This window comes from Phoenix dactylifera, unplaced genomic scaffold, assembly GCF_009389715.1.
Source record: "Phoenix dactylifera cultivar Barhee BC4 unplaced genomic scaffold, palm_55x_up_171113_PBpolish2nd_filt_p 000805F, whole genome shotgun sequence".
In the NCBI taxonomy this organism is placed as follows: Eukaryota; Viridiplantae; Streptophyta; class Magnoliopsida; order Arecales; family Arecaceae; genus Phoenix; species Phoenix dactylifera.
Genome location: NW_024068172.1, coordinates 8,325 through 21,594, shown reverse-complemented (window position 1 = coordinate 21,594; position 13,270 = coordinate 8,325). Strand labels below are relative to the sequence as shown.

Below are 13,270 nucleotides of genomic sequence, written 5' to 3'. Positions count from 1 at the left end.
TTTATATTATATTATGTCTAATATAAAAGTTATTCTAACAGTCATGCATACACTACAGGAAAAGTCGGTTTTACCGACGCTTTTTTGCCGACGCTTTTTACAAGCGTCGGCAATTTTTGGTCTAACGTCTAAACTTGGCGACGGTTGTAAGAAGCGTCGGCAGAAAACGACGCTAATATCCGTCGGTGTAGTCGCAAGCCTAAGACGACGCTAAAAAGCGTCGTCGGAAGCCAACGACCCCCCTCCAAACAACCCCCTGTCGGAAGCCACGCTCACACGCTATCGTAAAATAAGTTCCCATGGGGCTCCTTTTCCTTGCCATGACCTTCTCCCCCCTCTCCCCCCACCCCTTGAAAAACCCCTCTCCATCGCCTCTTCTCCCCTCCACGGGCCGCTCAAAACCCCTCTCCTCTCGCGTTCACAGATTCTTCAATCCTCCCGAAACCCTGACCCTAACCCCAGCGAGCAATCGAAGACGAGAAATGGCCCAGAGAGAGAAGGAGCTCCAGGTCCCGGAGACTCTCACCCTCTGCGTCAACAACTGCGGCTTCTACGGCAACCCCGCCACCAACAACATGTGCCAAGCCTGCTTCCAGGCTGCCGGATTCGCCTCCCCCTCGCCGCCCTCCCGCTCCAGCCACGAGAAAGCCAGCTCCGCCCCGGCTCGGTCGCCGGATCCGGCAGCGGAAGCAGGGAGGGGAGCTGCGGATGCGCCGGCGGCCAAGGCTGATGCTGCCACCGCGGTGGTGTCGCCGGTGAGGCGGGTGAGCCGGTGCGCGGGTTGCCGGAAGAGGGTGGGGCTTACGGGGTTCCGGTGCCGGTGCGGAAGCAGGGAGGGAAGCCAATGACCCCCCTCCAAACAACCCCTGTTGGAAGGGTCATCCCTCCTCCCTCAACCCATTCCAGAGATCGGTAGAAGAGATAGAGGTACAGAGACCAAACCCTTCTCCAATCCCTCTTTTGCTTGATCTTTTCGATTTTTTTTTGGTTGTTTTCTCATATTTTCTTGGGATCTATTCTACCCTCAGATGTCGATGAGTTCTATGCGATGTGCGATCCAGGTGAGTTTTTTTTTGTTTTTTTTGGTAAAGATCGGTAGAAGTTTGAGATCAGGGTTGTTTTGGTGTTAGATCTGGTTCTTGGAATCGAGGAATTTGGGTGTGGGTTGATTTGATGCAGAGAAGGAGAACTTGCGCTTGTATGGGCATCATGGAGGGATGTGGGAGGTGACGTTGCCGGCGAAGGAGGTGCCGCCGGAGCTGCCCGAGCCGACGCTCGGGATCAACTTCGCGAGGGACACAGCGACAGAAAGGAGCCGGTGCACAGCGTGGCTCTGATTCAAAATATTTTTTTTAAAAAAAATATTTATAACGACGCTTTAAAGCGTCGGCGAAAACCGTATGCTTTGGGCTTTCCTGACACTTTAAAGTGTCGGCGAATGTCGTTTTTGCCGACGCTTTTATTAGCATCGGGAAAGCCCTGTTTTTACCGACGCTTTCTCTTAGCGTCGGCAAAAAAGGACCCACGCCCATCTGCCCGACGTCTGACCCACGCTTTGGGGTGCGTGGGGTGGAAATTCGCCGACGCTTAAAAGCGTCGGTAGAGACCAAAAAAACCGCCGGGAGATATCCTTTCTTTTGTAGTGATACTTATTATAACATATTATAATAAGATATGATACTATAATTAAGCTACATAGTAGTATTAGTAAACTTTTTACTCTAATATTTTACATCATCAAAATCAAACTTTTTGGGCCAACACATGATTTGTAATTCATGCATTCCCTCAGCTTAATTTGGCCGAATCTTTTTCTAGCTGCGCTTGGCTTGTTAGGTATCATGTGGTAGTTTAATTAGTGTATACCCTTTCGAGCTCTCCATGTGTACCAAAGAACCTAGTGGCTAACCATGAGGAAAGACAAGTCATATAACTAGATGTGAGGGTTTGCTACCAGTATTAGAGTAGTTGGAAAGAGGATTATCGAAGGAAGTTAGGATAATGAGAATACAATGGATCTAGATGCCTGGATATTCAAGAACTTTTGCCATTGTCACACTACTATTTGGAAGAAAATGGATTGGAATAGGATATAGCCTAGGTTACAATAGAAGAAATTTAAGTTAACACTACTTCTGATATAGAGTTCTATTGGTAAATAAAGTATAGGATAAAATAAAGCTAATGTAAAGATAGTAAAAATAGGATTGATTGATGTGCGCAAGATCTTTTTTTTGTCTTCTAATTATAATTTGATACTTATGAGTGGCCCCTCTTACTAGTAAGATCACTACTCATCTTGGACACTTGTTCTTGCTATTATGTGTCATAAGATCTACTATTACCATACATGATAAGTAGCGCCACCTCTTTTCTCATGTCATAGCTTGTGGAAATATAGGTACCACTACTCACTATGGATACTTGTCCTTGCTATTGTTTGCCACATAGACTACTATTGCCATGCATGACAGATAGTTCGACTATTTCTCCTATGCATAGATAGTGGTAACTGTTGGCCAACCATCATCCCTAGACTCCGCTCCATCAAAGCCTTATCCTTGGCCGATAGTTCTCAACCTCATGGTTTATAGTCATTCGGCTTGAACCCTTGGTATTTTGGCTTATACCCTGGTGTTTCGACCAAAATCTGTAGTATTTCGATTGGCACCCTTGATATTTTGGCATGTACTTTTGATGTTTCGGCCTGAAATCTTAGTGTTTAGGCCTACTTTGGCACTTGATAAGAGGCTAGCATGGAACTTGTCTTGGTGGCTAAATTCAACTTTGGTCTACTAGGTGAGTACTTCATCTGACTTATTGATTCTCAGTCTGTACCTTAGTATTTGAAGGTTTCTATCCCTCTAACTTATTCAGCTTGCCCAAGATTTTCCTTTAAAAGTCTTTCTATTACTCGGTCTATACTGAATGGCATTTTAAGTCCCATTATTGACTGAGCTTTGAATAATAGATATTGGTCTAGATGTGGTGTAAATAATATCCTCCACATCCCATCAGTCGACAGTTAAGAGGATGATAAGATGTATCTGACACGCATCATCGGTCAACTAGGAGAGGTGCACTTGAGTAACAGGTGTAGACAATGGGCTGGTAGTGGTGAGAAACTTAAGTAGAAAGTAAAAACCATGGAGGATTTGGTGGAGGTAAGATCCGTCACCATGTTTGCTCTCCACCTAGCCAACATAGCAGATGTAACTGATTTAGAAGAGGATGTGTTCAATAATATGATTGATGCCCTCCAGCTCTTGGAGGGGCATTTGCCATTGGCTATTTAATAGGTTGCTCCTTGGCATATAGATTGGGCATGCATGGTTGCTAAGTAGAGGAGGTGGTAGTACCCGCTAGGATGGTTGCCCCATATCCATTACCACTAGGGGATGATTGATCTTAAAAGTAGAGACTCATGTTGTTGTAATTCCACTGACTTTTCTTTCTTTCTTTAGGTTCAATTGCTGGCTTGATGCCAACTGAGTCATTGGTCAATACTTGTTCGGTCTACTATGATCCTACATTCGGCTACAGAATCTCTTTTTCATTACTTCAGTTTATAAATCCCAAGAACTCTATAAAGCAGGCCTCATCCTTCATATGGGCCAAAAAATGAAAGTTTAGTTTCCTAAGGATCCCAAGATCCTTATACTATAAATATTGATAAGTTGATTCACCTAAAAAAGGGAAAGGATCAACTGATTCCATCACAATATGCATTAGAACATATTGTAGCACATAATATCGGCCCTCAATAATAGAAACAAGTTTCTTGATCCATTCTTCTACCAAAGCAAAAGATTCCATGTATCGCTCCATAAGTGGCCTTAGCACGGTGGTCACTTTACTCGCAATTACTTTGTGAAAATCTGGATATAGGGACATGACAGTAGTTACACAACAACATCCCACCAGGCATGCCAGAAAGTCTGTTTGCTCTTTATAGCATGTCAAAGAATTTTTCGGCTGATGGAGAGGGATAATCGAAGGGGGTGACAAGTCTTGTGGCTTGATGTACAAGTGTGCCACCAAGGTTAGAGAAGTATATATCTGGGTGCGTTGACTTTCAAGAATTTTTACTACCGTCATACTGTCATTCAAAAGAAAAAGAATTATAATGAGGATACGATGTAACTCGGGCTACGGTAAGAGAAATATAAGTTAACACTACTAGTAAATGAAGCGCAAAATAAAACAAATCTAATGTCAAGATAAGTAAGGATAAAATATGATTGATTGATGTATCCAAGATTTTCTTTTCTCTTGAGATTATAATTTGATATCATAAGTGACTCTTCTTAATTTTGGTAAGATGAGTTCCACTACTCATCTTGAATACTAGTCCTTACTATTATGTGCCACATCACCTACTATTGCCATACATGATAGGTAATGTTATCCCTTCTCTTACATCATAGGTTGTGGAAGGACAGGTACCACTACCCACTGTGGATACTTGGTCATGCTATTATGTATCACATAGGTCACCATTACCTTGCATGGTAGGTAGTCCGACCACTCCTTCCAATCATGGATAGTGATAACAGCTAGCCAACCATCATCCTTGGACTCCACTCTACAAAAGCCTCATCCTATGGATAGCTTTCACTCCCTTTATTTACAGTCACTCGGCTTGAATCCACGGCATTTCAACCTACACCCTGGTGTTTCGACCAAAACTTTTGGTGTTTCGATTTGCACCCTTCTTGGTATATCGATCTACACCATTAGTGCTTCGACGTGTACCTTTGATGTTTCGACCTGAAATATTAGTATTTTGGCATGAAATCTTGGTATTTCGGCATGAAATCTTAGTGTTTCAGCATGAAATCTTGGTATTTCAGCCTACTCTAACACTTGATAGGAGGTTGGCGCACAACTTGGCCTATGGCTAAGTACAACTTTGGCCTACTAGCCGAGTGCTTCATCTTATTGATCGATTCTCAATCTGCACCTTAGTACTTGAAGGTCTACATCCCTATTTGGCATTTCTAAGATGTCCCTTTCGAAGATTTGCTATTACTCGGTCTATACTAGATGGCATTCTGATACCCGTCGTTGACTGATCGTTTAATCACAAATATTGGTCTAGATGCGATGTAAACAAATAAGATATTCTAACCATTTTAAAGTTAAAGGTCTAGATTTAACATTGTTGGCCCAACTAGGCAACCCAAGAGGGGGGGGGGGGGGGGGTGAATTGGGTTTTATAAAATTTTGCAGAAATAAAATCAAATCTCCTTAAGTTTTTGAATCTAATGAAATAAACTAGATGCAACAAGTATAACAAGTAATAATCACAAATATGCAACTAAGTATAGAAAAATAAAGAGAGAAGGAAAGAAAAGTAATATGCAATGATTTATAGTGGTTCGATCTACTTGTCCACTCTCCGAAACTTGTTTTCGAGATTTAATCTACTATGCTTATTCAAGGCTTGTCTTCCGGGTGCAAGCAATCTTTACACTTGGTGATATACGAGCTAATCCTTGGTTGATCTACTTCCTCGAACACTCCCTTGTTTATCTAGAGCACAATCCTCCCAAGCAATTACTCTTTATCACTCAAGCTAACAAGAGCTCCATAACTCTCTTACAATACTTAATAAAAAATAACAAGAATGAAAGTACTACACTCAATTTCTCAACAAGAATAGATTTTCACTTGTAAGCACAAGACTCTCTTAATTTCTCTTCAAACTCTATGGATCTCTCTTCCTTTTAGCAATATGAGAAATGAACCTCTTTTCATAGGCTTGAGAAGCCATTTTCCTATTTAAAATAATTTGAAGCTTTGGAAATCTTTTTTCAACACATTTAATGTAGACAGATTCGGGTCAAATTTGGTTCTCTATTTTGGAGCACTTTTTTGACAAATCAAAAGACTGAATTTGACTTAGTGGCTGGAGATAAAGTTGTATCCCTTTCCAACCCGATAAGAATCATCTCAAAAGAATATTTCGTTGAAAAGTTATAGCTAAAAGAATAAACATATATCAGCCTGAATTACAATTATAGATAGATAGATTGGAGACCCTATTACTCATAGCTAACATTCAAATTTGAAAATATATTTAATATAAAAGTTGTATCCCTTTAAGTTAACTTTTCAACTGATAATAATCATTTCAAAAAGACATTTGGTTGAAAAGTTACAGCTAAAAGAGTAAACATATGTTAGCCTAAATTACAACTACGGATAGATAGATTGCAGACCCTATTACTCATATCTAACATTCAAATTTGAAAATACATTGAACATAAAAGTTTTAAATAAATACATCTTCTTTCTAGATAATCAAGAATTGTATTAATATTATATTGTAATAAAAAGTTATGCCAAAAATACTAACACATGTTCAGAATTCCAGCATTTGCTTCAGAAGAAATCTCAATTCCTAATTTTCATTCATTTGTTATAATCATAATAATGAACTAAATTTATTTGTTTGTTATCATCAAAATCAAATAGTAAACTATTGAAACTATGGGGTTAACAATCTCCTTCTTTTTTCAAAAGGATTGGACATACCAAGTTCTCTCCTAATATAACAAAATCTTTTTTCACTAAGAGATTTTGTAAAAATATCCGCCAATTGATAATCGGTACTAATAAATTCAAGTTCAATATCTCCTTTTTAAATTTGATCTCTTATAAAATGATGTCTAATTTCAATATGCTTGGTTCTAGAATGTTGAATAGAATTTTTAGTTAAATTAATTGCACTAGTAGTATCACATTTAATAGGAATATGATAGAAATGAAATCCAAAATCTTCTAATTATTGTTTCATCCATAAAATTTGAGCACAACAACTACTGGCGGTAATATATTCGGCTTCGACCGTAGATAAAGTTATCGAATTTTGCTTTTTACTAAACCAAGATACTAGAGAATATCCAAAAGATTGATAAAAACCACTAGTACTTTTTTGATCAATTTTACAACCCGCAAAATCTGCATTGGAGAAACCAATAAGATCAAAAGAAATATTTTTAGGATACCATAATCCTAAGTTTTGAGTGTCTAATAAATATCGAAAAATATGTTTTACGGCAATTATGTGAGATTTTTTTGGACATGATTGAAATCTAGCACACATACAAACACTAAACATAATATCCGGTCTACTAGCAGTTAAATAGAGTAAAGAGCCAATCATACCTCGATATTTTCTATCATCTTTCAGCTTACCATTTTTATCTTTGTCTAGCTTAGTTGATGGACTCATTGGGGTTCCAATTGGTTTTACATTTCCATTCCAAACCTTTTAAGCAAATCCTTTATGTACTTAGATTGGTTAATGAAAATGCCTTCCTTTAGTTGCTTGATTTGGAGTCCAAGGAAGTAGTTTAGCTCTTCAATCATGCTCATCTCAAATTCACCTTATATACCCTCAGTAAAATCTTGCACAAGCTTTCATTAGTAGCACCGAATATAATGTCATCAATATAAACTTGAACAATGAGCATGTCATGATCTTTTAATTTTATATAAGGAGTAGTATCTAGTTTTCCTCTTGTAAAATTATTATCAATAAGAAATTTACTTAATCTTTCATACCATGCTCTAGGTGCTTGATTTAAACCATACAAAGCTTTTGAAAGTTTAAAAATATAATTTAAAAATTCATAATCTTGAAAACCGGAAGGTTGTTCTACGTAAACTTTCTCCAAAATATAACCATTTAGAAAAGTACTTTTAACATCCATTTGATATAACTTGAAATATTTAAAAGATGCAAATGCAAGTAACATTCTAATTGCTTCAAGTCTAGCTACCGGTGCAAAAGTTTCATCAAAATCACTATCTTCTTCTTGGTTGAAATCATGGGTTACTAATCTAGCTTTATTTCTAATTACTATACCGGATTCGTCCACTTTGTTTCGAAAAATCCATTTAGTACCAATTACGGAATGATCATTAGATTTCAAACATATCTACAAAAATTAAAAGTACTCATTGGAATTTGGTACCCAAACTCTCTTGGGTCCAAAAGGGTTAGTTTTAAAAATTATACAAGTTTCTTTGGAACCCAAATATTTTTGGTTCCAACATTTATAAGGTTCTTAGGAATCCAAACCTTTTTAGTTCCAATATAGGTATTACTTATAATAGGGCATGAATAAGATATATGACCATTTTTCATATAATAATAACTTGAAGAAGTTGCCTTAACAAATAATTTTTATAAAATTTTTGCTTTTGAGAATACCCAATTTCAATCTTATTAAAAGTACATCTTTATTTTCTAAGTAAAATATTCAAGTTTTCTTTTTCTTGCACAAACTTAGAAAGTGTAGAGGTTAAATCTTGAACTTTTATTTTCAAAGATTCATTTTTCTGCTTTAGATTATTTGAAGATGAAGTTTCTAACTTTAAAGATAGTTCTTTGACTTTTTTTTTTGAAACCTCATTCTCATTTTTCAAAACTTTATTTTCATTAGAAAGGGAAGAAACGATCTTTTTTAAGAGAAACTTTTTTCATGTCAAATTTTCTAAATTCGTCAACCAATTCTTCAAAAGCATTTTGCAATTCATTATATGAGAAATTGTCATCAATAGAATCACATACCTCATTATATTCTATTGCTATGAGGCAAAGATTAGCAAGCTTATTATCATTTTCTTCATCGGAGCTACTTGAATCGCTTTCGCCCCATGCCGCTACCATGGCTTTTTTCTTATCCTTCTTACTTGACTTCTTTAACTGAGGACAATCATATTTGATAGAGCCCGATTTCTTATATTGGTAACATATGATCTCATCTTTGACCGCATCTCTCTTTTAAAATCTTTTTGCCCCCTGGTTTTTTTTACTTAAAAATCTTTTAAATTTCTTTGTAAGTAAAGCAAGATCCTCATCTTCTTCACTTGATTCGTCGGTGATGGATGATTGAAGAGCTAAACCTTTCTTTCTTTTGCTATCATCCTTCTTCGGCTTCATGGATAGCTCATGGGTCATGAGAGAACCCAAAAGCTCATCCAAGCTAAGCTTTGTAAAATCTTTTGCCTCTTGTATAGTGGTGACTTTTGGATCCCAACTTTTTAGCAAAGATCTACGAATCTTTCTCACCATTTCAATGTTAGTATAAGATTTACCAAGAAATTTCAAAACATTAGTAATATTGGTAAACCTAGTAAACATGTCGAAAATAGATTCTTCGGCATTCACCTTAAAGAGTTTATAACTATACACAGGCATGCTAATTTTTAACTCTTTAACTTGATTAGTACCTTCATGAGTTACTTCTAATCGATCTCATATTTCTTTAGCCATTTCACATGTAAAAATTCTATGGAACTCATTAGAATCTAATGCACAATACAATTAGTTCATGACTTTAGCATTCATTTTAATATGTTTCACATCAATTTTATCCCACTCATTTTCAGACTTGGTAATGACTTTTCCCTCTACAACCTTAGTTGGTATTTTAGGCCCATTTATAATGACCTTCCATAATTCATAATCTACAGCTTGGAAATATATTCTCATTCTAGCCTTCCAATAGTGATAATTTAAACCACTAAAAAAAAGTGGCCTAGTGGTCGATTGACCTTTGGCAAGAGAGGTTCCTACTATGGTTGCTATGATCTACTCTAAGATGGTTAAGCCTATAAATAGAGCCCTTGCTCTAATACCAATTGTTGGCCCAACTAGGCAACCTAAGAGGAGAAATGAATTGGGTTTTATAAAATTTTGTAAAAATAAAATCAAATCTCCTCAAGTTTTTGAATCTAATGAAATAAACTAGATGCAACAATTATAGCAAGTAATAATCACAAATATGCAACTAAGTATAGAAAAATAAAGAGAGAAGGGAAGAAAAGTAATACACAATAATTTATAGTGGTTTGGTCTCCTTGTGAGCCTACATCCACTCTCCAGAACTTCTTTTGGAGATTTAATCCACTATGCTTATCCAAAGCTTGTCTTTCGGGTGCAGGCAACCTTTACACTTGGTAATATCCGAGCTAATCCTTAATTGATCTACTCTCTCAAACACTCTCTTGTTTATCTAGAGTACAATCCACTTAAGCAATTATTCTCTATCACTCAAGCTAACAAGAGTTTCACAACTCTCTTACAATACTTAATCAAAAATAATAAGAATGAAAGTACTACACTCAATTTCGCAACAAGAAAGGATTTTTACTTGTAAGCACAAGACTCTCTTGATTTCTCTTCAAACTTTATAGATCTCTCTTCCTTTTAGCAGTATGAGGTATGAACATCCTTTTATAGGCTTGATAAGCCATTTTTTCGTTTGAAATAATTTGAAATTTTGGAAATTCATTTTCAACACATTTAATGCAGACAGATTCGGGTCTGATTTGGTTTTCTACTTTGCAGCACCTTTTTGACAAATCAAAAGGTTGAATTAGACTTAGTGTGTCATGCCCCAAGCCCGGAATGCGGCATATGCCGCACGCCCGCATGGCGGACTGCACAAGCGTGTAAGGCAGCAGATCATATCAAAGCAATCATAGATGTTTAAAGATGACATAATTATTTAAGTTGGTCAACAACAGTCTTACAAAATTTCAAAATAGCATATGCCAACACAATTTAAATGTCCAAGCTAATCTAACTAAATTACCAATAACTGAAGAAATCATCGAAAAATCTAACGCACTCTCCCAATTCCGTACGATCAAGTGTCTGGATCTTAAAAATAGAGAAAATAGAATAATCAGCTACACTAGCCTAGTAAGCAATAAAATATCCCAAAGTGGGGTCCAAGCATATTAGATCAAAATACAAAATAATGACTGAAAATAAATCACCAATAACATCATTTTTCTCTTTTCAAAACTTATTATCATTTTTACAAAAATTCTGATATCATAATCTCAATATAATAGGCTACGACCACGTAACCCAGTGGCATGGGTTGCACAAAAGTACCAAATCCACTATATTTATCCATTGATGGCAGCCGGTGTTGCATAAAAGTGCCAAATCCACTATATTTACCCACTGATGGTAGTCGGTATCCAAAAATTACTATTCTAATCACCGGTGGCACGGTGTCGAAACCGGTTTCTTTCAGATTACAAGTCGACAGGTCCAACGAATAATCTCCATTGGCGGAGCCAGAACAGAATAGAACAAATTATAGCCATGGTGAGAATGCATATATATATATCAAAACAGATTTCATAAATTGCCCACTCATAGTTTATGGATTTCAGAGCATATTGATATTTAACATGCTTGACCTATGTCACTCAGTACAAAACATATCATCTAATAATTACTTTGCTAAGCACTTTGGAAAATACACTTTGAAGTATCAAGTTACTTACCTCTTCTCGCTTAATTCTTACTTTAGGTAGGCAGATTAGGTTCACTTGTTTAAATTTAATTAATTTCTTTGTAAATTTCAGAGCGAAGCAAAACCAAAAATAATACTATTAGATACGATCCTACAGGACCCAGAGTTGGCCCATAATGGGCATGGCCCAATAGGGACACATCGGACACGACCCAATGGGCCCGCATAGACTCGGCCCAATAGGGCCCCCTAAGTTGGCCTCTAAATTGATCATTTATGTGATAAAATTCATTGCAGGGACTAATACCTTATTATAGAGTACTGTTCCATGATAAAACTTGAGTAAAGGGACCAAACAAATATATTTGAGGACCTTTATGTAATAAAACTTTCTTATATGGATCAAACATAAATTACAGAAGATCCTTTTTGTGAAATAAATATTGTCAAGGGCTTAACAGCAAAATTTCATTTTATTGGCCAAACTAATTCGGATTTTGGATTTTGGATTTGAACTGGGCCCAACTTGGGCCCACAAAAGTACGGCCCAACTAGACCCAACATACCTGAAGTGGGCCTAGGTTGGGCCCACAATAGGATGACCCATCTGGCCCACCACGATTGAACTGGCCTAAGTTGGGCCCACAGGGGACAGGGCCCATGCTTGGCCCAGTTCGGCCTACGATGGGCGTCTTCTTCCCCAACTCCCACGGACAGGGAAGAAGAGATAGGGGAGGAAGAGAGCTGACAGGGTGGCCGGCCTGGGTGGCAGAGGCCATCCTCCGATCGACGGCCAGCCGGTCGCAGTGGCGGCCAGCTACTGCTACGGTGGCCGGCATCGAGAAAGAGACCGAAGTTGTCTCAGTTTGGGGGCTAAATAGAGGAAAGAATATAGCATGAATAGGCTAGAAATTGAAGAGCAAAGGGAGCTTACCGGTGGTGGCAGAGGCAGCGAGAGGGAGATCATGGCCGCGGTTGCTCGATCCGGCAGTCAAGCGGCAACGACGACGCTTCCGGCAAAGAGAGAGGATGGATCTCGGAACAGGAAAAGCGGAGAAAACCAAAAATCCAAAGAAAGAAGATGACCCAAGGTGGAGAAGCTCGGTTGGGGTGGCGCACGCGGTCACCAGAGGAGGGAGAAGAGGAAGGAGAGGGTCGGTGGTGGAGTAATCATAAAGGAGGAGGAATGGGGGATTTTTAATAGGCCCCAATTTGAACCGCAAATCACCGTGATTCTCGTGGCGGGCGTGATCAGCGGCCGCTTGTGTGGACGTGGAGCAGCCACAAAACGGCCACGGGGCTGCTGCGGATTCTCCACGGTGCCTCCGCTTCCATTGCGCCTGGAGAAGCCAGAGGGGGATCGCGATTGCGATCCCCTGCTCCGACTCCTTCTGAAATGGGGCACTGGGCTAGAGTAGGCTGGGGCTACCGACTTCAACCCAGTATCTTATATTCTCTCCTCCTTAAGAAAATTTCGTCCTCAAAATTTAACATATCTTATCTTGCAAAATGGTCTGGCGTCAACCACTGTGGCAATATACGCCATACTCCCCTTTCTGAGTAGCCACTTAATATGCATAGTAGAGAGCTCGAGGAGAAGTATAAGCACCACTACCTAGCAAGCTGAATTCAGTGTCTCCAGGGATCTAAAAGTTTACCCATTTTTCATGGCAGTTAATGGTAGCAAAATGTGATGCTAACCAGTCCATTCCAAGAATTATGTCAAAGTCATGCATATTCAGTCCACTATAACTATCAAATCAGCAGGCAAGTCCCCTACCTGCTATCTGAACTGGACAAGTCTTGTAGACCTGATTACCATTCATCCCACTCCCGGCAGGGGTGCTAACATGCAGATCATACTCTAACGGCACACAAGGTAAGTCATGTTTGCGCACAAATGTCGATGACACAAAAGTATGTGTAGCATCAGAATCAAATAATATATGAGTATAAACAGAAGCAATCGGTAGTGTACC

The 13,270-nt window shown here is 38.5% G+C and overlaps 1 protein-coding gene across 3 annotated transcripts; it reads left to right on the top strand.

The window, feature by feature from the left end:
• The first annotated feature begins 301 nt into the window (after positions 1-301).
• Positions 302-1,162, top strand: LOC120107246 (zinc finger A20 and AN1 domain-containing stress-associated protein 1-like). Of its 3 annotated transcripts, none has more exons than XM_039120454.1 (2): positions 302-544; positions 602-1,162. In XM_039120454.1, the coding sequence occupies exons 1-2, from the start codon at positions 321-323 to the stop codon at positions 846-848; spliced, it is 471 nt and encodes a 156-aa protein (XP_038976382.1). In that variant the 5' UTR covers positions 302-320; the 3' UTR covers positions 849-1,162. The 3 variants fall into 3 exon arrangements, with proteins under 3 accessions (XP_038976382.1, XP_038976381.1, XP_038976380.1); XM_039120453.1 differs by having other exon boundaries at positions 302-547; positions 605-1,162; XM_039120452.1 differs by having other exon boundaries at positions 302-918.
• The last annotated feature ends 12,108 nt before the right edge of the window (positions 1,163-13,270 follow it).